The sequence below is a fragment of the Melanostigma gelatinosum genome (genome assembly GCF_949748355.1).
Source record: "Melanostigma gelatinosum genome assembly, chromosome: 10".
In the NCBI taxonomy this organism is placed as follows: Eukaryota; Metazoa; Chordata; class Actinopteri; order Perciformes; family Zoarcidae; genus Melanostigma; species Melanostigma gelatinosum.
In genome coordinates this window covers 12,048,170-12,074,139 of record NC_136643.1, presented here as the reverse complement: position 1 = coordinate 12,074,139, position 25,970 = coordinate 12,048,170, and the positions used below count along the sequence as shown (strand labels likewise).

Genomic DNA, 25,970 nt, shown 5'->3' with positions numbered 1-25,970 from the left:
TTTACTCCACTAAACATATTTTTTACCTTCCCCTTACTTTGCAAATTCTGATTAATAATACAAAATACAATCAACAAATAAATGATGATGTGTTATTTATTGTGGATAAAGATAAGACTGCATTGATTCATTCACAAGCTACCTGCAGTTTACATAGGGGAAAATAATATATATATATATATATATAAAATAACACAATTTCCACACCAATATTTATAATTCAATAATGTAAATAAATCATTCTGCAATGAACCATTCTGCAGAATGATTACTTTTACTTTTGGTTACTTTTTTAAGAAGGCTACATTTTGATGCATACACTTTTGTACTTTTACTAAAGTCACCTTTTAAATGCAGTACTTTTACTTGTATTGTACACTGTGGTATTGCTACTTTACATCAAATGAAATACCTGAAGACTTCTCCCACCTCTATCAAAGAGTGACTTCAAAGGGAGTGTTGGTGGATCTGGGATCATTCAGACCACTTGGGGGACTCGGGTGTCCCAGTCCCAGATCAGGAGGAGGAGCCTCGGTGGAGGAAGTAGCTCGCACAGCTTGGACGTGTGTGTATCTTTATATGCGTGTGAGTGTGTGAGGAGCAGTTACCTCCATAGTGAGAGTGTCGCTAACCACTGGATTGTTAAAACGACAAGCGAAAGACATCCACGGGAGGAAACCAACACGCGGATTCGGGCTCGAGGATCAGTTTTTGTATCCACAACACCACCGCCACCCCGCGGGACAGGTTGAAGCGGTGCAGCTGGTCCAGGAGCGAGCTTTATCATGCATTCAGACTGCAGGCTGCTATGGGCAGAGCGGTAATGGTGGGCAGGGAACCGACAGGGGCCGGGGTTCTCGTCCTGTCGATTCTCATCATTCTCACCGCGGAGGGCTGTCGAGCGCAGAAAGGTTGGTGCCCCCACAGCTGCGGTGACAACTGGAGGAGTGGAGAGTGTAACAACTGCACAGCGACACGCGGCCATGCTGGTTCTTAAAGTGTGAACGCGGACCTTTTTTGGGGGTGTTTTAGAGATGTGCTTAAGGCGACGGGACGTCGTTATTGTCCTCCAAACTTGAACAAAACGTACCTTACATGGCCGAGTGTACGTGCAGTTCCGCTCGGGTTTACACCGCTTTCCGCCGCCCGTTACGGTGGAAGTCTGGTGTAGTAAAACCAGGCAAACTGGTTCTGGAAAAAAAAAAAGATAAAGTACTGACGACTGCTTGTTGTGGTAGTTGCTTGCTGAATTAACGTGTGGCTTTTTAAAAGTTTAAAGTCACAATACATTTTTTTTTGTTGCTTTTCCCGATAAGCTACCTTTTTTTAAATGGAGTCTGGGTGTGAGGACTGTGTGTACGAGACAGCAGCACATTTAGGAGCTCGTGGCCTTGTTTCTCGTTCCAGGTAACTTAGCCCACTTTATTCCCAATACACCGCGAACCTACCACTGCGTTCACAGCACTGTGTTGTGATTGTGCTCGGTGTACTCTACTCACTATGTTCTTCCTAAATGCGAATATTTGGAAGTTTTAAGAGCCCACCGCCGACCTCAGGTGGTCAGAGGTTGGGGGTGGGGTAACGTTAGCAGTGGGGGTATCTCTGTAACATTTCACGTGAACTTAAAAAAGAGTGTCTCGTGGTATTTGTGTGATCATCTTAATCTCCTGGAGTAGGTCTGATGATGAAACAGTTGGGTGGATTCAAGTTGTATTCTGATTGTTTTTTTGAGCACTGAGGGGTAACTTCAGGAAGGTAATCTGAACTCCTGCTGAATGCCATGCAGTTGTTCCGTGTTTGTGTTTGTGAGTCAGAGTTGAGGGAAGCGGCTTTTGTTTTTGTCCTGTTCATCTGGATAGTGTCCACTGAGAGGCTCTTGCGTAACTCCAGGCTCACTGAGCACAATGAGGCGTGACGAGTGTTATCTCAGAGCCCACATCATCCACGCTCCTGCTCTCTGACAGCTCAAAAACAAACCTTAAAAACGGCATTTTCTCCATCGATTGTTAAGTCAGTTAAATGTCCAGATGTCTTCAGATGTCCTGCTTTTGTTTGACTTACAGTCAAGATTTACCCCCAACATATTCAATTTACTCACAAGCCAAAGTGAAACTGCAGTTCCTTAGAAAATATTTTTGTTCAACCGATGACTCAAAGGATTTGTCAATTGTCAAAATAGTTGCGGTCGACTAACTGAAGGATCGTCTGTAATCGTTTCAGCTCTGATCCAGAGCAGTTTATAGTTGTCTCGCGTCATGCTCACAATCTATATCTCGCTGAAAGGACGGTGCAAATTGTAGACAGAAGTTGATCCACCAACCATATGATTTATAGATGCATCGCTGTTATCGCCTCATCCACAGGCGCTCCGGATGTCACTTACATTTAACAGACGGAGGCCAACTACATTTAGACTGTACTGTATTAACCTGTGTAAAGAAACTCAAACAAATCCCCAAATGTAAAAAGCTCACTGTCAAATCGTTGCAGTTGGGCATAAATATCAGTCTATCAATAAAACTGTTAATACACATTTTAAAATAACTCATCAGCAGCATTGTGGCGACAGCCCCAGAAAGGCTAAATAACAACACGAGGCCTCTGTTTCAAAATCAAAGAACACAATTTTTAATCGGAGCACTCTCGTAGAGCGCTAAATGTATTTTGAATTTATGAACGATTCTCCATCAAAGTCAGCAGGGGGCTGCGTGAATCCCAAACAAAAGGAAATCTATCAGCAAAAAAAACCAAAACATGATTCAACAATCAGTCGACAGAAGGCAAGACTTGACCAACCACATTTGTTGTGTGTGCTGTCTCAGTGGCGTCCTTTGGCCCCTCCTCTGAACCCCTGTGTTTGTGTTGTCCTGCAGGTGATGGCTGTGGCCCCAGTGTACTTGGCCCCAGCAGCGGGACTCTGTCCTCTCTGGGTTACCCGGGGACATATCCCAACCACACGGTGTGCGAGTGGGAGATCAGCGTGCCCCGCGGCAACAGGGTCCACTTTCGCTTCGCCGAGCTGGACATCGAAGACAACAACTGCCAGGTCAACTACCTCCGCCTCTACAACGGCATCGGACCCGAGAGGAGCGGGATTGGTGAGAGTGACATGCGGATACTCGACTGATTCGGGGGAGAAACCACAATTGGAGCAATAGTTCCTACCAAATTACATACATCAGACGTTAAACACACAGTGAGGAAGTCCTTCTAGTCACAAATTCAGGCCCCAAGTGCTTATGGGATGGTCAAATAAAGAAAGGAGCCACAAGCTAGCCCATAGCCTGTATGCATCTCATTAGCCTCCTCTGTCTACGTTTGCGTGCACAGTCGAACTTGCAGTCGAATCTTTGCACTGTTGACCCTGTGATCCTGCAAATATCAAAGTATTTGTTTGCACAATTATCAAGAAATCAAGCGGCTGCAGAGCACCGACAATGCCCGGTTACTGAAGTGCATGTAATCTCAGTGAAAGACATCGGCCACGTGATTCAGCCTACGGTAACAGTTGTTCTCATAGCAGAGTGCTGCAGGGCTTCCAAAGAGAGTTGCTGGGAATGAAAGTTAAGCTAAATAGTAGATCGATAGATTTTATATATTTATAAACGTAGCTAGTTACACCCACCGCTAAAGAAGGATTCTATTAGCACTAATATCTACCGTAATGTTTGTTGTTTTGTGTGTTAAACTGAACAAGCGTGTTTAACCGACCAGCCTCTCTTCTCTCTCCTGCGCCTGTTTCACAGTCAAGTACTGCGGGTTAAGTGTGACGGTCAAAGAGCTGATTGAGTCCACTGGAAACCAGGTCACTGTCCAGTTCATGAGTGGGACCCACCACACCGGCCGTGGATTCTACCTGTCCTACTCCACCACCGAACAAACAGGTAAGGCTTTCATGCCGTGTTTGTGGCGTTATCCTCCAAAACGCCAGAGGACGCACAAACAAAATGAACTCGTGAAACCGGGAGATATGGCCGTACACTGTATACGTGTCACCGGCCACAACCCATAAACCGACCTCCACAATGCCGAGGAAGGACTGTAATTATCTGTAAACTCGTATCTTATATTCATGGCGTACTTTATGGTCGATGCAGGCCCTGTAAAGAAAGAAGTGGAGTATTAAAAGCATTCTAAAGAAAGAAGGATTTAAGAATTCGGCCCGCCACGTCATTTTATGTGGCCCGCGAATCCGCCAACACACAAAAAAAAAAGAGAAATTTATTTTTATTTAGAATTGATAATAAAAATATCCCCATAGTCAAAATTATGAGATAGAAAGTCGAAGTTATGAGCTAGAAAGTCGAAGTTATGAGATAGAAAGTCAAAACTATGATAGAAAGACATAATGATGATACTTGAACACAGAAGCAGCTCTTTGGCTGGTTACTGTACACTTGAAATGGAAATGTATTGCGAGTACATTGAAGACGACTTCAAACGTGGCTTTAAAACACATGAAATACTTCATGTGGGATTGTGCAAACGCACCCGTGAAAGGATTTTAAGCTTTGAACAAAGTTATTGTAATAACTTGTTTGATATTTTCTTTAATAGTTTGATCTTTGATAGAGTAATGTGGATTTCTTAACCCTAAATTAAAAGGATTTAAGTTATAACAACAGAAATGTGCTTAAATATAGTTTTACATTCATATAACTACATGTACAATATTTTTACACTTGAATAATCAAATGCAGAGACAGTTATTTACCAATATGTTAGGAGTAGTTACATTTACACAGTCTTACATTTACAACCGGCCCTTTGAGGGCGACCGTGATGCTGATGTGGCCGGAGTGAAAATGAGTTTGAGACCCCTGCTTTACAGTCTTTATTTAACTTGTTAGCGGGCTGACGTTTTCCAATTAGCACAGAGCACAGCTGAGGTTGAAGGGTATGCAATTAGTTTTTGCAGGCATCTTGTTAAAGTCGTATTTGAATCCTGCTGGTGGCACGAGAGGAAGAGTTCATCATCACCAAAATGAGTTGGCGCAATCCTCTGGGGACCATGAATGTCTGCGCAGACTTTAATAATTCAGCCTGGTGGGCCGAGCTGCTGTGGCTGACAAACAGTGTTTTTGAGGTGGTCTGGAGAGCGTTCACTGTAAACTGTTCTGTTCCTGCATTAGTGTTCAGGTCTGATTTATTTTTGGGTAAAAATTAGTTTTGGCTCGGACCCCCGAGGATCTCTGAACTACATTTCAGGAAATGCAACATACTGTTTTATAAAATGCTGTTTTTCTATTTAATGTGTTGTGTCCAGTGGTGTCAGTGTCAACCTGTATGACTGGAGATGATAACCATTTCCAATCATCCCGTTTGAAAACGGTGTGTGTGAAATAAAAGACAGTAACAGTCAAAGAGGACTCTGGTTGAATGGGGGAACTGTGTCTCGGTGCTCGAGGCTAAATGAGAGGAGCGTTTACGACGGCGTGTTTGCGCGCCACTGAAGAGTTTATTCAAACACGCGCAGATAAAGAGCTGCTCGGCTGCTCGTTTGCGCCGATCAGCCACATATGTGTGCAGGGTCAGCGTGCCAGTGGGCATCGGCTCAAATCAATGTGTTTTGTTCCCCCTTTAGTGTGTGTGTGTGTGTGTGTGTGTGTGTGTGTGTGTGTGTGTGTGTGTGTGTGTGTGTGTGTGTGTGTGTGTGTGTGTGTGTGTGTGTGTGTGTGTGTGTGTGTGTGTGTGTGTGTGTGTGTGTGTGTGTGTGTGTGTGTGTGTGTGTGTGTGTGTGTGTGTGTGTGTGTGTGTGACCGACCGACCGACCGACCGACCGACCGACCGACCGACCGACCGACCGACCGACCGGTCAGTCACTTTGCAGTTTTACAGCCCACCGCGTCTCATCGCAAACGATAAAGCGTTTTATTGTCGCTATATTTGTGGTGTTTAAGTTGTGACTTAATTGAATAGCGTGCTGCTGGTATAAGACAGCTAAGAGGCACAGAGGAGACTGTGGACAGCATGACATTTAGGAGAACAGGGGCAAGAGGAAGTGAGAGGAATACTATGTTGTGGTTTTATATTAAGACTGCCTGCCTGTTAGAAGCTGTTTAACCTTCCTCTAATGTGATGTCATTACAGAAGAAGTGTTTTAAGTTGACCTGATGGCTATTTAACATGCTGGTCTCGTGCCTGTCAAGTCACGATGGCTTTACCAGGACCAGGTCAGAGCCTGGTAACGTTTCCGTATCGCTTTCAACACGGTTACACAAGTCTCAATTGAATGCCGTCAGATTTACACCAGTTACGCCTTCTATGATCACTGCAGCGCATTGATGATCTCAACTTATCAGCCTTCATACAGACAGTAAACAGTAAGTGAGCCTATTTGAAGTTCTTCAGGAGGAAGCTCTCATATCAGATCAGTCGTATTATGCGTCCGTGGCAGCAACCATCACTTTTTAAGAAATGAATATTTAGCGAGACTTGACATGCAGCATTGGAGTTAACGCGGCTTAAATGAGGGTCCCGACTTAACGTCCATTGACAAAATGTTTACCCGTGTTGGTATACAAATAGCACTGACGATATGCTATTCAGGATATTTCAGTCTGCCAACCGCTTCAGGATCGAGAAGTCTGTTAGATTCAGCAAATCGGGTGAAAGATCTTTCTATTTTCTAGGTCAACTGCTAATTATTTGGAAGATGGCGTCTTTAGATTCCTTATTTTGTACAAAACCCAAAGACAATAAATATACAAACTGACGTTTGAGAAGCTGGAATGATTGAACAATGGATAATCACTCGTCAAAGTTAAATCGTTTTAGAACTATGAGCATCATTCGCATACGACGACTTCTCTGCTGCCTGTGAGTTTAAATACTAAAAACAAAGTTGTTGATAATTCATACAACGGACTTAATCCATTTGATAAATGACTACTGTAGCTACTCAATGCTGAAGTCCATGAGACACAGAAACCGACTCTAAATGCATTTTCTCCTCAATAAGAATGTTGTTGCTGTGTAATCGTGACTCCAGCCGGCCGCGCTCTGTCATGTGGAAAATCTTCAGATAAAACGGATAATTGAAGCCACAAGCCGAGGGGGAGGGCCGCGACGTCATCGTTGTGAGTGGTCGCCCCGGTACAACCGGATCACACTGAAAGGCAAACACGGCCGCCGAATGGACCCCCGACTAGACTTCCCCTTCAAAGAACCGATGTGTGTTTGTTCGTGTCGTGTGGGCGGGCGTGGGAGGACAGTTTGCACAGCTAAGTAAATCAGTCATCATGGCGGCTTGCGGTGGTTTGGGGGGTATTTGTCAGTCTGAGTCACTGGTTGGTTTCCCAGATAAGTGTTTTTGGTTTTTTTTGACAATCTGGTGGAGACTGCGAGACTGACTGACCACCACAGAGGAGGGTTTACATCGAGTTCCCGGCAGCCCACAGCATCCTGTCGGGCATATGTGGTGTGTGCCTCGTCGCTACGATGCTCAGACACGTTTGTGCTGTTTCACTTTGACGTGTTCGTTGAGTTGCGCTGAAATCGAACGGCCGATTGTGAATATTTTGTTGCTTTTCTCAGTCACGGGTGACATTTTCCAGAAATCTCCAGAAGTTTAGGGCAACAACCCGACTTGGTTAAGTTGAGTGAAATCATTCGGCTCATGTTCTGGGTTAAAATGAACCGTTTCTGCCGTGAAAAGCCCTGGAGGATATCAGTGAGCGTTGATCTGTTGGTCAGTGTGACTGTGTCATGCGTGGCCTGTTGAACATTGTTTTTTCAGAGAGAAACAGGAAGTGAAAAAAGGGGGTGATGGGTTAGCTGGAGAGCGCGCGGAGAAACCAGTTATGACACTTGTGTTTGTTTTGCCTTTTGCAGATCTAATCACCTGCCTGGACAAAGGGACTGATTTCCCCGAGGCAGAGTTCAGGTAAATAACATTCGCTTTGTGAGGATATGTGTGCAGTGATCACGCTGTTCAATATTCATCGTGTGTGTGTGTCTTCTTCTTCTTCTTCTTCTTCTTCTTAGTAAATACTGTCCGGCCGGCTGCTTGACATCCACCGAGGAGATTTCTGGAACGATACCTAATGGATACAGAGAGGTGAGGACTTGCAGTAGGCAGCCTTTTCCTTTTGTGAGTCACGGTGCCCTGTGGTCTCGCGCCGTTTGGTCACCGTTACCCCCACAGGGTCCACCAGACCGTCAGCATCTGCTTACTCATGGTTTCGTGGCTCTGCCCCCATTGTTTTTGTCTCTCCGCCGACGCCCATTGCCATTGAGCGAGTCTGCAGCACATCTTTCCGTGCAAGTCCTCTCTCTTTCTTGTGTAAACGGGCCTCTGCTCCGCGGTATGAGAGTCCTGTTCTGATGGCCTCACAGCACCCCCGCTGCGCGTGAGGTCATGGGCGCCGAGTCTTTGGCTGATGACTTCATGCTCAGAGCTTTGGGGGGGTTTAGTATAAGGAAGGGAGTGTTGCTGGCTGATGGGGGGGGGGGGTGCTTCAGGGAGTGAGGTGCCCCACAGGAACAGAGGAGGGGCAGGGTCAGCGGGTGAAAGGGAGGTGAGATAATAGTTTGGCTGAATATAATAAGCCTCTAATCCAGTCCAGCTGCAAGAGGGCGCTGAGCTCGGCATTGTGCTGAGTGTGTGAGACAGAAAGCTGCAGAGACTGAGCGAGAAGCCGGAGACGACCTCTGTGTTTGCATGTGTGTGTTTTCTGTGTGAAGTGATTCATTCATGCTTGTGTTTCAGGTGTGTGTGTGTGTAATATGATAGTGACTGTGGAGGCATACTTCATTCTGCCCCACCCAGACCAGACCCTGCAGCTCACTTTCTCTCTTTTTATTTTTTCTTACAGTGATGTACTGGTTTTTATATTTCCACATCCCACATATCATGTGTGTGTGTGTGTGTGTGTGTGTGTGTGTGTGCGTGCGTGTGCGTGTGTGTGCTTTCCTCTGTTGGAGGCAGGGTGCGGCGGTTCAGAGCAAAGCTTTGTGTTTGTGTTAGTGGTTTGGAGCTCTTTAGGATGTGCCGTGTGCTTTTGGGAAGTTTAAGAGTCACAGGGCAAGTGTTGATTGCTTGTGGCAGCATTTGACGTGTGTGTGTGAGTGAGTGAGTGAGTGAGTGAGTGAGATTACATGTGCTTAGTGGGTCACCAGCGCTTTTTCCCACAATCTTGTGTCAGCTGTGAATTCCAGAGTGGGTCGTTTCCAGGAATACAATTCCACCTCACTCGAGCAGTTGTTCGCGGTAGAAGGAGCTCACGGCCAGAGTGGAATCTGTGTTTCTGTCCGGTCCTCAGTGACGCGGCAGCAGGTCCGGACAGGAATGCAGCCAGCAGTGAATCATTACCGTCAGTGACCCTCAGTATCTTCTATACAGAGAAGTGACATCATGCTGACTCATCAGCCTTTTTATCTGCACCGGTCTGAAGGTTAAGAGCTCACACACCGAGACAGTACTGCTGTTTTTTGTTTTTTTTTAGGAATTCTGGAACTTTGCCTGCATTTGAACCACAGACACTCTGCACCAATTTTGATTCCTTTCACAAAAAAAATCTTTATGCCAAATATTTGAACAAAACAAAAGTCCAGAGGTATTTCTTCGTGGTGGAAGATTGCAGATAAAACCCGTCCAGCACGACGTACGTCATTTTATAGGCAATATAAATCAGTTTCAACATCGTGGAATATGATACTTTTTCAAGACACTCAATTTGAAAGCTGTACCAAATTTCATATACCGGTAGGCATTTTTTGGGGGTTTTAAAAAGTCGAATAATAATCTATTAGCAAATAACAGTTTTAAAATCCGCTTGACCACCCAAAATATACACTTGTTGCGCCAGTGATGTTTAAATATTGCCGTCACAGTCGGAACCAGACACCGCTGCATGTTTTAGAGACGACGGTGAAGCTAATGGAGTTATTCGACTACGGGGGTGGAAAGGTGGACTCTCATGGATTTGTGAAGTCCTTTGAGTGAAAGTCTCCAGGCACAGTTGAGCTAGAAGGTGAATAACACCGTAATAAGTGACTCATCACGTTCACTAGTCTAAGGCAGCACGTCCTACACAACCACGAGGCCGGACGAGCTGGAAGCAGCACGAGCAGCTCGACGACATAACGAGACGTGCTGGAAATTGGCTTTCGTTACCGTTTGTCGTAAACTGAAATGGAATAGTGCGTAACCAGCGTCCCGTAATCTCATCTGGTCTTGTCCTCTCACTCCGCAGTCCTCTCCTGTGTGCATGGCAGCCGTCCATGCAGGCGTGGTGTCCAACGCCGTGGGGGGGAGGATCAACGTGGTCAGCAGCAAAGGCATCCCTTACTACGAGGCCACACTGGCTAACAATGTCACTTCTACTGGGTAAGGGGGGGCGGGGGATCCTGGGCACATTTTAATAATGGCTTTAAAAACCAACAACGCAAGACAGTTGAAAATCAGATTGTAAAAACAAGAAGATACTTTGAGGTGGTGTTTTAACTGCTTTTTGTTTATTTTATTACTTTAAAGGAGTCAAAATCCGAGCAGTTTTCAGTGATTGTTGGTAAAAAGTCTCTAATCGTACACTTCTCTCCTCAGAGGAACGTTGTCCAACAGCCTCTTCACCTTCAGGACCAACGGTGAGTTTTCTTTATGTTCATAAGCACCAGTGGGAGCTGTAGTATTTGTGTGAATGTTGCTGTATGTCCGTACATTTTTTTTGTTTTTTTTACGAGTCTGCACAACATCTGTCTGTGCGCGCAGGCTGCTATGGAACGCTCGGCTTAGAGTCCAGCGGTGTGGCGGACGCTCAGCTGTCGGCCTCGTCTGTGTGGGAGTGGAACAACATCCTCGGTCAGGGCAGCGTGTGGGCGCCATCGGGGGCGCGGCTTAAAAAGGCGGGGCTGCCCTGGGCATCTTCTCAGATGGACCAGCAGCAGTGGCTGCAGGTCGACCTCAAGAGGGAGAAGAGGATCACAGGTACACGAAAAATTGCAAAACCAGACCTGTGCTCAATTGTAGTCATGCGTATTGCCAATGTATTTTGTACAGACATTCATGGTCCCCAGAGGAAAAATCCTTGTGACTTTGGTGATCCCCTGACTTGTTCCTCTACCAGCAGGTTATTAGATCAGGATGAACAGTGATCACTCCCCTGACTTCTCATCACCATGATCTGGTCAAAAATGTTAATTTCTCCAATGCACAACCACAATCTTGTTGTTCTTACCGTCGTCTCATTTAGGTATCACCACCACTGGCTCCACCCTAAGAGAATACCAGTACTACGTCTCAGCATACCGGCTCCTGTACAGTAACGACGGCCAGCAGTGGTTCATCTACGGGGAAGCTGATTCTTCACAAGACAAGGTAATCCAATCACCAAATCAATAAACCCCATGTGCTCCACTATTACGTCATGGGGCTTTTAGTTTTCCTTCTCCTTAAAATGAGTGCAAATGGACAAAAACGTCCCTTCAGACGGCTGCAGGGGCACACACTCGCACCGTTTCCACAGCAACCGGTATTGACCAAGAGCTGTTTATGGCAGGAAATGATGACGGTCGGTGGTTTGAGTTAAGTGCTGTGATAGACAAGCCGGGACACTTGGGCATTAATAATGAATGGGTATGGATTTAGTGGCTGAGCTGCTCTCTGCTGGGATTCTCACAGGCTCTCTGTGACTGATGCACCAACACTCACTATTGTTCAGGGCGGAACAACAGTGTGAATTGCAGATGGGTCGTTAAAACAGCAAAATTCTGCATGGATGTTGCTAATGAGGCCTCCACATGTTGCGTTTTCTGATTAGGACGTGCGTGAAATACCGAAATCATGACCGTTTTAGGAGCATTCTTTGGATATGTATACAGTGCCTTCAGTATACGCATCTCAACTGTTTTTTTTTTTTTACGATGGTTTGGGACATTTGGTCTCTTGCCTGCCTTGCTCCAAGGCTGGGGAAGTGTTGCATGCCCAAAAGAAAAGCCTGCAGTTCTGTGCTGAAGGAGAAGGACATTCTGAAAGACTTGGATAGCGGGCTGCCTGCTGCCACGTCACTGATAAACAGCCGTAGGATGTCATGCACGGGGCTATTGTACATTATTAGGAGTGTGCATGGCTGCATGTAAATGGGAATATTAGTGGAATTCCAGTAAGCCATGCAAACAGCTTAGAAGGAATATTGTGTTTCATAATTAGGGCAAAATTTGAATATTCTGCACATGTAATCAAAGTCATTATGTTGAGGAAAGTTATTATTAGCTTGCCAAGTTGGAAAATAATGAGCTTATGGTTTATAGTTCATTTGTTCACATTCTGGCACATGTTCTACTCGTACTGGGCTACAGTTTGGTTTACATCTCTGGCACAAATAACAGTTTGTGCTCATTTTACGGTAGATTTTCCAAGGCAACACCAACTACCTGCACGAGGTGAGGAACAACTTCATTCCCCCAATTGAGGCCCGGTTTGTGAGGATAAATCCAACGCTGTGGCACCAAAGAATCGCGCTCAAGTTGGAGCTGCTTGGCTGCCAAAATACAAACACAGGTTTGTTTTGAACCTCAATAAGTGATCCAGTGAAAAGAGATTTAGATGCTTCTGCTCAACTCCAAATTCTCTTGTGTTTGACAGTGAGGCGGAGGCCAGAGCCGGGGCCAAGGATGTTTCCCCCCTATCGTCATACTCCACCTCCTGCCGGTACAAAACGACCTCCCCACCTTGGCGGAACCACACACACCCCAGACATTAGAAACACCACTATGCCTCCTCACACTGGCAAAGGTGCGTTAGAATTTTTGATTTAAAATAAAGACAGAAGCTGGTTTGACATGGTGATGTTTATTGATGTGTTCTTGCTCTTTAGATGTGGCACTGGCAGCAGTTCTGGTGCCCGTGTTGGTCATGGTTCTGACCGCCCTCATCTTAATAGTGGTTTGTGCTTGGCACTGGAGGAGCAGGTGTGTGTGTGTGTGTTCTCATCATCATGCAAAGAAGAAGAACTCCCTCTGAAAGCTTTCGTTTGACTGTATTTTTCCTCTCTTGGTAGGAAAATGAGTTCTGAAGGAACATATGACCTCCCTCACTGGGACCGCACAGGTATGTAACCCGCCTGCATGTGTTTGGTGAGAGTGTGTGCCGTGCATCTCATTGTGCTTCCTGCTGCAGACTGGTGGAAGAGCATGAAGCAGCTGCTGCCCTCTAAGATGGTGGAGACGGAGGATTCGGTTCGGTACAGCAGCAGTGAGGTGGGCCGGCTTTCGGGGAGAGGCGCTGTACCCAGACTGCATGCTGAACCCGCAGGTAAACGCTGTTACTGATTCCCGGCATGCAGACAAGTTGAGTCTTTAGAGATGGTGGCTTTAACAACACAACCAAACTCCATGACATGCTGTATTTTCAGAATATGCTCAGCCCCTGGTGAGCGGCGTTACGACGTTGGGTGCCCGGTCGACCTTTAAACCCGACGAGGGGCCCGACCCGGGATACTCCGACCCCGACCTGTACGACGCTCCCATCTCGCCAGACGTGTACCACGCCTACGCAGAGCCCTTGCCAGCCACGGGATCCGAATACGCCACGCCCATTGTGGTCGACATGGGCTGCCACCCGTCGGGGGGCTCCTCTCTCAACCAGCCCCCCGCAGTGTGTGGTTTCATGGGTGCACGGACAGACAGCGGCCACTCGAGGCGGTCGGCTTACGACACGCCCAAAAATGCCACTGGACAGGTCACGCCCACCGAGGATCTGACCTATCAGGTACCTCAGAGTAGCACTCAGAAGCCAACGGGAAAAAGCTGAAGAGTCTGGATGCACATGGCCTTAATCTGCCCCCCCCAACAGACAGAGAGGGTTGTTAGCGGAGGAGGTGGTGGTGTGAACCTGTGAGCCCTGGAGGCTGGGCTCGAGTCTTGAATGAACACTACCTTAGCTTCAGATTCATCTGGAGATGTCTGTATTGCCTAAATGTTTCTGCATGGCCACAATCCGCTCGTGTAGTGCCATTACAGTCCTATCACTGAAACCACACAGATGAATGTGTGAGCGGCGTCGACGGGGGAGGGGCGTGGATGGAAAAGGAGAAAGCCGACTACTGTTTGATAAAGACTGTGTCCCTGTTCTGTGATCCGTAGTAGTTCTTGCATTCTGTGAAACTGTGATGTCCATTGTTCTTCTGTTACATGCTGAACTAAATGTACCTGATGAGTAACATTCATCAAATGTAAAGGGTCCTCTTAGTGAATGAACTGCATGTTGCATTAAGTGTCCCACGTCCACGGTGAAAGAATTCCTCCCAGTTTTCCACGGTACGTCTTTTGTTTAAAAAGCATGACTTGAAATTGTGTATAGTTCTAGTAATCCCATTACTGCAAACCTGTTTAAACTCTCAGATGATTTACTGATATTTATTTTTTATTTCACATCCTGCTGATGAGAAACTTTGTTAAAAATAGCCCGTCACCACAGCCACTGATTAGATGTCCAAGAATTGTGGTTGCACTGTTGTGGACACAGTAGGTTTTTATTCTTAAATGAACCTCGTCAGAGATGTATGTAACTTGAAAAGGCTAATCGGGAAGATTAATTCAGAGTGAAGCTACTCTGTCATATGAAAGACCAAATGTTGCCTTTTTCTGTGTATATGCAATGTTCTTCTCAACAGAACCACCTGTTACGATTGTGCTAATAAGCGCAAGTTTAGCCAAACCAACGTTAAAGCAGTCTTAATGTGTGAAAAACGTTTTTAAAGGCCTAGTTAGATGAAATAAAGGTACAGAGAAGAGTGGGTTAATCTGTTACAGCTGATGGTTTCCTATGTGTTTGTCCTGAACTTTTAGATTTTATTTGTGCATCGTGATCGTCTTGTCTTGAAGTGGGTGTGCTTTCCTTGTATCTATGTGGTCAGCCGGTTTCGATGCGGCTGACAGTTATTGTAGGACGTGTTGAGTCGTCTGTAGCACCAGTTGGACTGCATTCCGCTCCACCTGTGGTACTAATCTGACCAAACACTCTGTGGCAGGAGTGCAGATGGAGGAAAAAAAAAAATGGAGCAAGCTCACCTGGCGGAGGGGTGGGAGGTGATATTCACACAGCTGTGCCACCAATCATGCTTTGATTATGCGCAATAAGCAGGGCCATCTACATATGGTTTGGTGCTCCCTGGTCACAGAGGGATTGTGTTTATGTGGCACTCACTGACTGTACATAATAAAAGAGTTTTAAAAGAAATGCTTTATTACAATCTTCAGCTGTTCTCATAGGCCTTAGCAGACGTACAAATGGTTGGTGGTAAACATCAGAATGTTTAGCACACAGACAGACTTATAGCAAGGCTAATTGTTAGCATTTGCTCCGGCTAACCTTCATTGTGCTGTAATTATGAAAACATCCACAAAATTACAGATGAGCATTACAGGGTTTTTGACAGGTGTTCTATATTATGTTATCAAAGTGTAGGTTTCTTCACTTTGCATTTTCTGAGACAAATTAGAACTAACACCTCAGTGAATGGATAATAAAAAATGTTAAATATTGACAGTGCATGAACAAAATGGTGTACTGGTATTTAAAAAAAAAAAAGAAGCAAAAGTTCAAGTAAAATCAACACATAAGGAAACCTCACAATGAAAGCCCTGATATGTTCGTATAGCTGGGAAAGTAGTTCTCCAGATGTCAAACCATCACATGCATCAACGTTCTTGTCATTTCTGATTTGTTGTCACTTTACAGCCACTCGTGAGTTCTTCCATCCCAGTGCACCTCTTACCCTTCATTCCTCCATGTTCCTCCCGTTCTTCCCAAACTTGCACCACGCCACCGTGAGGACGACGGCTATCAGTAGGATCAGGCAGCTGGTTATGAGGTAAGCCACCGGCAGGAAATGGTTCTGACCTCCGAACCAGGTCAGCGTGGTCAGCACCACTTCCTTTCTCCCCCGGAAGTACTGCACGGGGAAGTCTGGAAAGCCGAGAGGTCAAGGCTGATAATAGGTGAACACGAAGAGAAGCTAAACGGAGAACAGCCGCTCTGGAGTCCTAAAATAGTCCCTGTCCACATGCTTGCGTTTAACAGGAGATAAGACAAAGGAAGCTATCGGACCCACGCTGCAGTTAGCAGTGAAAGGATACTGTAGGATATGTTGATGCTGTAATTCCCTGCAGGCAGACCCGTAGTGAAGGGCTTTGAGTCTCGGTATAAAACCCCGTAGAGCTTCTTGAAGTTGGGGAAGGCCGCCTCCCTCATCCACACGATCAGGTCGTCATTGATGAAGCCGTTGTTGCTCAGGTCCTGTTTGTCGAGCTCGTACACGGGCTTCTGCCAGTACAGAGGCTGCGCTGTGCCTGTGTGGATATCACAAATCAGACACGATGAATGACGACGAGTCGGACGCTTTCTGTGCGTTTCCTATTTACCTTCGAACACTTGAGCGAGTGTCATGTTGCCGTCCTGCGGGTTGCGGTACTTGATGTTTTTGTCCGTGTACCAGGTGAGGCCATTCCGTAACAGAGGGACCGGAAACACAACACCCCTGGAGTCTCGGTAGCTCAGAGTAAAGGAGTCTAGGAGAGCACGTGTGAGGTCAGAGGTCAGAGGACGGCGGGTGGATGTGCTAAGTGATATCTTATGAGTGGTGTTTACCGTTGAAGATGCTGTTGGCCACAGCACCACAGGGGGCAATGGGGAGTCTGTTTAGGCCGTTTATGAACGGCTGGCAGTATGGACTTGGGTTCTAGTCAGGAAACAACGTTAGTGGTGAAAAGAAGTATGAAAGCAGTGTGTGCTATGTACTGTAATCAAGTACTGTAGCGCAATTTGGGGTATTTTTTGTATACTTGCATATCATTTTTACTACTTTCTGAACATTACTTTTCATTGTCATTTATTGATATTTTCATATTTCTTGTCAACAGTATTGTACGTAGTCATATCTCGCGCATATTCATTTGATGTTCTCTGTAATATTGTACAATTCTAATATGATATAGGTGGAGGCTTCAAATAAGCCCAGTTGGCTTTTTGCCTCTTCCTGCTCTGTGATATTATTTATCTCTCTTATGTTTGTTTAAAATAAATAAACAAACTAGACTTTCCAGATTCAGGTTTTACATGCAAAATATTTGTTCATTCATAAAAATAACCATTCGTACATACAGTTGTTAAGATTAGCGTCACCTCCACACGCAACTGTTAATACTTCGATACTTTTACTGGAGTACGATCTTAAATGTTAATACATCGCGTTTAAAGTGGCATACTCATCCTTCCAGCTATCTGAGAGCATCTGTTGCAGTACGTTATGTCAACATAATACAGCGACAGTACAGAAAGTGTCCTAGCGATGTTATTGTGGAGCACCTTTAAGTTTGTCTTCCTTCCAACCATCTGTCCATCATCTCTGGAGTCCATGTATCTGCGGAGGTTCTGATGGAAGTTCTGGAGGCCATAGTAGAAAAAGACGTCTCCCTGGAACAGCAGCAGGACACATCAGCATAGTTCTTTCAGATTAAAAGCACGCAAAAGAAATGAAAGCAATACTTGACATGGAATATAGCAGTTTGACAGAACGATCTTAACTGCGGCTCTCTTACGAGCTTTCAACCACACGTTGAATAATTTGGGTGTCTCGAACCATGTTGTCAAACTTAAAGAGATGTTTTACCTTGAATGCTTTTTTAATTTCAAACTCCACCTTGCAGCTGCAGGGTTGTGCTGCGTTGCTCACATTTTTACGCAGTTCAAAACATGTAACACATGTCCCGGCCTCGGTGTAGTCCAGCTGGAAATATAAGAGAGTTCATTACAAAGTAGAATGAATTGGGAATAAACTTCTTTTCTGTTCATGAAACTCAAAACATAACATAAACCCATCGTGGGTCTTTCCTCTCTTTGTCACTCCGTTTTATTGCCCACGAGGGTGTTCAGTCTCTCTCAGTATCTCTCACAGGCATATTACTTTATGCATTTTACAACAAACATATTTTTCCATATTAAAGAACGACGAAATAAGAAAGTGCTATTTGTTTTTCGAAACTCCCACTCACCTTTTTCTCCTGTGTGCTCTGCACCGTCAGCAGCAGCCATACTCCCAGCAGCATGCACAGCAGAGCCATAAAGTAGAAGAAGGGCAGCACGGTGTTCGCCGTTAGCATGGGGGACCAGGCAGGCAGCCTCTGCTGTTTGAAAGCAGAGTTGTCCGGCCTCCGAGCCAGGGGCCCAGACTTGCCCTTCACTTTGCCCATGAGAGGGGCCGGCGGCTATGGACAGGAGAGGAACTCGAGACAAGCTGCAGATTCAGAAAGAGTGTGTCAGAGATGGCGCTGCTCTATCTTCTCTTCCTGTTCTTTCTTCAAGCGTTATCTTCCTGCGCGCACACACACACACACACACTCACTCATTCTGCTTGCCAAGAAAATTTCCCAGAAGGCTTTGCAGGGCGGGGGTGACTATTGTGGCCTGTTACTTATTAACCACAATCCTTTACTTAACTACCTCTTTCTGTTTTCGCTTACTTCCATTTCTTCTTTGTGATGTGATGCTTTGTGCTTCCTTCTTACAAGACAAACACAGGTTGCTGTTTGTTCACATCAAACCGCCACAGGCGTGGATTTATTGTGTAATATATCTTTATTCTAATTCGCTGTCACAGATAATCTGTTGCCCCCCCCCCTCCCCCTTCGCGCTGCTTTAAAGTGCTTTATCAAAGGATGTTATGAGAAATGGGACTTCCTCGTGGGCAAGTAAACTGATGACCTCACACTCTCCGTAGGAGGGACGTCCCACGGTCAGACTAAACAAACAACAGAGGATGCTGGTTTCGTTCAGAGTCTGTTTATTCAATCCATCACAGTGGGCCGTCGCGTTGGACAACAACAGCGAAACAAACACCACCTCGCATTAGACACGGGCTCCGAAAACAGTAAAAGCACAGCGCAGGTTTCACGCCGACACAAAAGGGAGAACAAACAGGATGAGGCCCCTCAGCGTGGCGGGAGGAACATCGATCCGGAGCTTTAAACATCAAGGCGTCCTTTGGATCAGCAGCACATCAACAATGTGCTGCTAAAATAGTCCAATCTTGACTTTGTTTTCTTTGCAACCGTTCAGGATACCACCCTGCAGCAGCTTCATGAAGTCCAGTTTGACCTGAAACAGGCACGTGCGCACGATGTATGACACAGACATGTATAGAAAGATTCCTTCCTAATTGACAAATCCAGATTATATGAATATGCAAATATTGTTCATGTCACAACTGGACAGAAGACGTCTCCTACTTCTCACATCACACACACAACATGCATATTGGACCATGACACAGTGTGTGAGAATACTCAGTTACAAGTAAAAGTCCTGATTTATAATCTTACTTAAGTACAAGTTCAGAGCCTCAAGAAAAGTACTCATTATGCAAACGGTTTTCAGATATTTTACAGGATTTTAATTCGTGATGGATTATCTTTTTGTAGATCACATTAATGCTGCAGCTGGTAAAAGCTGACTGAACCTATAATAATACATTTTGATCTATTTGTTGATTTATATTTTTTTATTGACAATCTGAATCTGCAGATTAATTAGTAATTCAAGCAGTCAAATAAACATAGTGAGGTAAAAAGTACAATGTGTGCCTTCAAAATATAGTGGAGTAAAAGTATAAAGTAGCATAACATGTAAATTGGTGAAGAACAGGTTCCTGAAAATTGTACTTAAGTGGTTGAGTAAATGTATTTAGTTACATTCCACCACGGATTAAACAGAGTTAATGAGTATATGAATAGAACAACAGCCTTCTAGTGTCTCTGCACAGGCACAGTGAAGGTCTAACACCCGAGTGAAGTAACAATAAGAACAACATATTACTATTCATACTTCATAAAGCCATGCTGTGTGATAAGACAAAACAAGGTGATTGTCTGCTCAGTCCAGCAGGGGGCAGTAGCTCACCTCTGGAACGTCCATCATCCTTCTGAGCTTCTGGTCCCTCCAGTTCCAGTCCAGAACCACGTACTTCAGCGCCTGAAAGCTCAAACCCTCTGGACCAAGAACAAAGAGTTTGCACAGATCAACTTCAAAGCGTCTGGAAGTCTTTAACAGGAGGACCGTTGTGGCCACACCTACCTTTCTCAACCAGAGCGCTGATCCTGCCGGGCGTCCCTACTCCTATGTGGGTGACGCCCTTTTGCAGCAGCTTCACCTGCTCCTCCATCTATTACGGACAGAAAAGAGAACCCGTTGAGTTTGTTCCGACAAAACCCGCCGTTGAACACAAAGCGCATGCGTCGTGGTGACCCGTCGGCCTCTACTACCTTGATGTGTTTTGCGAAAAGTTTTACTGCTTTGGCTTCACCCTTGAAGGCGGTCATCTGCCTGGAAGTAACGCAGAACAAATCGTCTGAATACAATTTTAAAAAGTTGTAAAAGAAGGAATTGAACAAGCGTCTCTGGTGCGTCACTCACTTGATGAGCTCAATGGCCCGGAGGGCGGAGCTGCAGACGATGAGCAGAACCACAGAACTCTTCTCCGTGTGCTGCTTTTGAATCTTCGACCACTTGGGGCAAACTAACAGGAAAAAAAGGGGGAAATAAAAGTGAGACGCGTGTGTCAAAAGTCAACAGCTGATAAGGAGGTTTGTAGTTTAGAACAACACTCACCCTGTTTCAGATACGAGGAGAGGGTGTGCGTCAAGTCATTGCTGGACAGGAAGCTGGAGTCTGAAGATGGCGGGAGAGCAGACGGTGACCTCAGTGAACCAACAGATCAGCAGGTATTGGCCGAATTTCACAGTTTAAAAGGGGACTTGCCCCGACTCACCGAGCAATTTGAGATCCTCCTGCTCGATCACAGACAACTTATCTGCGAAATGCTGCGTGACCAGGGTCTGCAGGTCTGCCGGAGAGCCTGGTTTGGGCTCCGAAGACGACAAGACATCCGTAATTGTCTTCTTCTGGTAAACGAAACACAGCATTGTACAGTAATATTCACAAAGCCCAGTGACTGTTGTCCCTCTTTATTAAAAAAAGAAAAAAGCAGGTGTCACCACACTCACCTTCCTCTTTCTTTTGGGTTTTGTTGACTTTTCATCCTCGGCGTCTTTCTTTTTAGGAATAATACACTCTTTCTGTGAAAACAATACACGCAGATTCATGAGGATAATCCTGCATAATCCTCCGAGTTCATTATAACACAAAGAAAAACACATAAATATGTTAAATTATCCATCCACCCAACAGTCCAAACCTCAAAGATATTCTTTATATTTACTTATTTATTGCCTAATTGTTCCAGCTCTAAATCACAGTCCAATACAAGTTCTGTGCCATTCATTTGATACACGACCTGATAGCTATTCAATCTAACAGAATAACTTCCTGATAATTTCACATGGTGCTTTAGAAGGAAACTGTTTTACGCGCTAGGTGTGCTGGAAAAATATAAACTTTTAATTAGCAGCTTTTACACAGGAAGGTGCAAAACACTAGAATACCTGTTGAGTCTTTTTCTTCTTCTTGGCCTTCACCGTTTCCTCCGTTACACTCTTCCTCTTCTCTGGTTTTTTCGTTTTTTCTGTTGGCGGTTCCTCTTGTCGTGTCTCCGCCTCCGCCTCAGACGCATCTGGAAGAACAAAAAGAGGGAGAAATTTTCCTCAACACACTTCTGGATATATGGGTTAACTTGCAACTGCAGTGCAAGATGAATGAAGCATTAAGATCAGAATCAGCTTTATTGGCAAAGTGTGTTTTTAGGATGAGAACACACTACAGGTTTTGCTGTTGGACATAACCCATGGTTATGGGCTTATGGAGTTATAGAATCTGTTTCCACAGTTTTGCTCGTGGACCAGAGATTTGGCATTTCAAGTGAAAGTGTTCTCCAGGCAGTACAGTTCAGTCACTACAGAAAACAAACGTTCCCCGAGATAACAATCACGCAGCATGTGGTTATATTTAGCTTCTCTGTTGCTACCACTTCTCTGTGCACACCTCTCGTCTCATGCCATGAGGTCACGCTCAGCCCCTCTGGCGTATATTCAGGCTTGTTCAAAATACCTTAAAAACAGATGCCAGAGCGAGCTGTGCAATAAATGCGTGGAGTTCGCTGCAGTGCCCTTCCTGAGAGGGCATTTTTTAAATTCCTACTTTTTCTTTGTAGTTCCTCCAGTCCAATATATCGCCTCCATCTTCTCTAAGTGGACCGTGAGAGCCAAAGTTTGAGTTGTGGTGGTGATGTCGGACTACTTCTATGAGATTTTCAGAGGAATCTGCTGATGCGTGTCTGCAATGGGTTGATGGTTCAAGCAAAGCATGTAGTACTGCGAGCCAAAACCTCATCAGAAACACCAGAAAAGGTTATTATTATATCACTAACTACGGAAAACACCTGCTGGGACTCACTGATAGGGAACAAGATCTTGACCCATTGGGGCGTGGCCAGAGATGCAACAAGAGTTTTCTACGTTCATTGATTGAGTACAATCTAAAAGTAAGGGCTGCAAAGAAATGGACACACATGGCTGTATTAATTTAGCCAATACAAAAGATAAACTATTTAAGATAAACCTTTTCAATGCCTATATAGCTTACAGATGAAACAGGATAAGCGTTTTCTGAAATTAATACATTTGTACCTCTAATTACGAGCACAAAACAGCATTTTAATTATTGACCCAAACTTCCTTTTATCATTTGAACAATATAGCGATAGTGAAACCTCGACTGAGCCATCACGATGCAGAAAAGCCTGTTCACGCTTTTGTTCCTCGTTGTTTTGACTGCTGTAAAGCTTTGTACACTGGCCTACCAAAAGCAGCCATTGCAAAACTACAGACCATTCACAATGCTGCTAAAATAGGTTAATATATCATACAACTCCTGTTTTACGTCAACTATACTTTCCCTCCTTTGTATTTTAGAAGTCCTTCTCTTAGTTTTTAAAGGCACTAAATGGCCTTGCCACCTTTTTATATCTCCCAACCGTTTTATGATCCTAAGAACCTCAAAAACAGCTGCTCTTAACTGCTCACAGCGCCCCAAAAATATGGAACACTGCCTATATTGCCAATAAATAGCAGTCTGTCTTATCTTTTATGATTTTATATAATTGTGTATCTTTGCCAGGAGGATCACGCTTTTGTTAGTCCACTCTCACTCTCTAGCAGGTCATTTTCATTCTATTATCCAATCTCCACATCAAGCCTCACTCTTAGACCTTCGTCCTCATTTGTTAGTCATCTGTCCAACCATACACTCGCTTCTGCTGAAAGACCACTCCCAGTATTGATGGGCGAAAGCAATCATTTCCCACTCTCTTGCTGTGCTGGAACTCATCCCCTTCTCCCTCTCATGCTGAAGGGAAGTGAGGACACACAAGTGCCGAAGACCAGGAAACGGAGGACGAAGGGAAGACTAATCACACAGGAGGACTTCAACATACTGGAGATAAATGGATTATAATCAAAGCAAAGTCCAGTATATATATGACCAGTAAGCGGTTCACCTGTCCTGCAGCAGGTACGTGTATATTTCCCTGCTGGTATTTATGGGTAGGATCGGGCTTTGGGCTACACGGTTGCATGGCTGTTTTGAACCCAATGAGCTGTGAAGCACACATCAATACAATAAGCCTGTGGGGTTCAGAAGATAACCCAAACCCTCAGATGAGTGGAAGCTGAGGTTAAGCCCCGACACACACTTTTAATTTCACCGTTAACACTACGACAAACTTAACACACCGGTCAAGGAGCCATTCAGCAACACTCTAGAGGTGATGAGCCGTTTCAGTAAGTATTTCATTTGGTGTGTAGGGTCTCACTCATCAATTACAGCGTTCTACTACTCATTGAGCACAACGCATATATTTATGTACCAATACGCGTCAACAATGTAACATCACAGAGGTTGTAAGGCGTCACGGGGGCCATTATTTTCACCCTGTAAGAAAGTACTGAAATATCTCTCATGCTCACTAACAATGCAATCAACCAGACACACATTTAAGTATCTGATTAGATATTGCGGTTTGACCAAAACCGGACAGTTTCCTGTACTATAGTATGCAAGATAAGAGAACACTACAGGTCATTAAGAAGTTACGGGTGATAGAAAAATTACTTTGGGTTCCTCTATCTTTTTAGATGCTGTCAAACAACATTTATCTGGAGAATTCTGAATTTATGAGGGCCTGGGGGCCCCAATTCATTTAAAGTCATCCAATCTGTACATCCAATCTGTGTTTAATTAGCACTTGACATAATAAAGCCTTAGAATGGATGGTGAGAGGAACATATCACTGATTAATCACACGCAATGTGCACATTTTAATGATACCCAAACCGGGCTGAGGATGGTGCGCCTACCTGATCAATAATAAGGGTTTGCAATAAGACCCACAGGGCTTAGTGAATGAGGTTATATTCATCACTGCTGGAGTAAAACACACACTGGGTAACAAATCCAAGGGAAACACTCAATAAAAAGTAAGGTGTTGGGCTGCCACGGGCATCTGACTTTAAATATTGGGTTGACCAGATATGTGCTCATACGTTTCTTGGAAATAAGTCATTCAGCATGAAAAAGCATAGGATATTCATTGTTTCCCTCTTTATATTGATGATAGCACTGGACTGTAGTAAAGTGAGAAGGGAAGAGAAAAACTGTCCTCTGTGCTTTGTAGTCCTTGCTGCATAATTTTGCATTCAGACTGATGCCGATGCAATAACCAGGGCAATATACAAATCAATAGGCTACATTTAAATTGCAATACATGATGATGAAAGGGCTTAAAGAAACCTTACTAGGATGTATGAAAAGAACCAACAGATGAAAGCATTAGCCAAGACTAAAAAGGACGGTGAATGAATGGAGTCTGTAGCAACAATGACAGCGGTTGACTAAATGCAGACCAGATAAATAAAGCAGTAGAAGAAGAAAAAAAGAACTAGAGAACACTGATTGCACTTATGTCTTTGTCCACTTTGACTCCGATGAAGACGCAGTACGAACAGACTAATGTGTCGACTCCACGATTAGAAGCTGCAAATCAATCCGTGCGCTCCGGCCCATTTTCCCTCGGAAGTTTGCTGTCCTCGAAGTGAAAAGCAACTGAATTTGGAACTGAATTCGGCGCTGACTGGATTGTAAAGGACGATCAATCGACAGGTGCCAGGAAACGGTTGATTGTTTCAGTTTCAGACAAACTGCACTCGGATTTGGTGATTACATTTTTAAAGGGTGCTGTGCTCACTCGTGTCAACTGGTACTGTGCCTACACAACTGACCTCTTCATCATCGACACAGTTAACTCTATTAGTCTGAGTAAAGACACCACTTTGGGTCGCGGGAGGATAAAAGGCCACTGATCCCTCGACACAGGACCAAACACGTCACGTTATAGGAATGGAGACGCCCACCGCCCCCCAAAGACACTGTGCAACGTTTCTGTTGTGTGTTTCCATAATAACAATATGATACTTTCCCATGAAATCAATTCAGCGCTTGTTCAAACAATCAATAAACTCATCTCAGGACATGTAGTATTGACTGATTTGGGGAGTGGTGCGCGTGTGCGAGTGGCTGTAGCAGTTATTGGTGGCCTGCAGTTTCCTCTCTAAAGCCACAATGTGAGCATGTGTTATTGTGGGGACTATAATGGGTACTTTAAGGCGGCATGCACAAAATGAGCAAGCAGGCTATGGCGGAATGGCAGCGAGGCCGAGTGGAAGCTCGTTCTGGTTACAGATTCATCGGCTTCCAACACGTTCCTGTCAGTCCAATCTCGTTTCGAGTTTGTACTAAATGACTTATCTCCCGGTTGATTGTTGCTAATCCTGGGATTTGTTTTTACACCAGATAAGGGAAGTTTATTTACAAGCTTGCCCAATGAGGGATGGGAGTAATTGTTATTTGGCTATCCTTGTTAGGGTTTGTCAGGACATGTAACCAGAGCTTGAACATGACACAGTGCAAGAAGGTAGCATCACCAGCAGGGGGAGTATTGGATGCACAGTGATTAACCATTTAGGAT

At 44.8% G+C, this 25,970-nt stretch overlaps 3 protein-coding genes across 3 annotated transcripts in view; 1 reads left to right on the top strand and 2 right to left on the bottom strand.

The window, feature by feature from the left end:
* The first annotated feature begins 600 nt into the window (after positions 1 to 600).
* Positions 601 to 15,177, top strand: dcbld2 (discoidin, CUB and LCCL domain containing 2). The gene is made up of 15 exons (XM_079277321.1): positions 601 to 911; positions 2,874 to 3,098; positions 3,747 to 3,884; positions 7,834 to 7,885; positions 7,987 to 8,059; positions 10,197 to 10,330; positions 10,547 to 10,587; positions 10,712 to 10,927; positions 11,193 to 11,317; positions 12,349 to 12,499; positions 12,584 to 12,733; positions 12,816 to 12,909; positions 12,999 to 13,048; positions 13,118 to 13,252; positions 13,353 to 15,177. Exons 1-15 carry the CDS (start codon positions 809 to 811, stop codon positions 13,748 to 13,750), a joined length of 2,085 nt encoding a protein of 694 aa, XP_079133447.1. The 5' UTR covers positions 601 to 808; the 3' UTR covers positions 13,751 to 15,177.
* Positions 15,178 to 15,315: 138 nt separating this feature from the next.
* Positions 15,316 to 18,289, bottom strand: tmem30c (transmembrane protein 30C). The gene is made up of 7 exons (XM_079277322.1): positions 17,992 to 18,289; positions 17,610 to 17,726; positions 17,306 to 17,413; positions 16,589 to 16,679; positions 16,363 to 16,509; positions 16,078 to 16,290; positions 15,316 to 15,907 (listed from the first exon to the last, which is right to left on the bottom strand). Exons 1-7 carry the CDS (start codon positions 18,187 to 18,189, stop codon positions 15,720 to 15,722), a joined length of 1,062 nt encoding a protein of 353 aa, XP_079133448.1. The 5' UTR covers positions 18,190 to 18,289; the 3' UTR covers positions 15,316 to 15,719.
* Positions 18,290 to 18,768: 479 nt separating this feature from the next.
* cmss1 (cms1 ribosomal small subunit homolog) overlaps positions 18,769 to 25,970 on the bottom strand; it is a 29,872-nt gene continuing 22,670 nt past the window's right edge. Inside the window, exons 2-10 of the mRNA XM_079277073.1 lie at positions 21,436 to 21,563; positions 20,998 to 21,069; positions 20,763 to 20,895; positions 20,603 to 20,662; positions 20,408 to 20,510; positions 20,257 to 20,317; positions 20,069 to 20,156; positions 19,895 to 19,983; positions 18,769 to 19,093 (exon numbers count right to left, since the gene is read on the bottom strand). Coding sequence (XP_079133199.1) covers positions 19,010 to 19,093; positions 19,895 to 19,983; positions 20,069 to 20,156; positions 20,257 to 20,317; positions 20,408 to 20,510; positions 20,603 to 20,662; positions 20,763 to 20,895; positions 20,998 to 21,069; positions 21,436 to 21,563 — 818 coding nt within the window. The 3' untranslated portion in view covers positions 18,769 to 19,009. The remainder of the gene's footprint in view (positions 19,094 to 19,894; positions 19,984 to 20,068; positions 20,157 to 20,256; positions 20,318 to 20,407; positions 20,511 to 20,602; positions 20,663 to 20,762; positions 20,896 to 20,997; positions 21,070 to 21,435; positions 21,564 to 25,970) is intronic.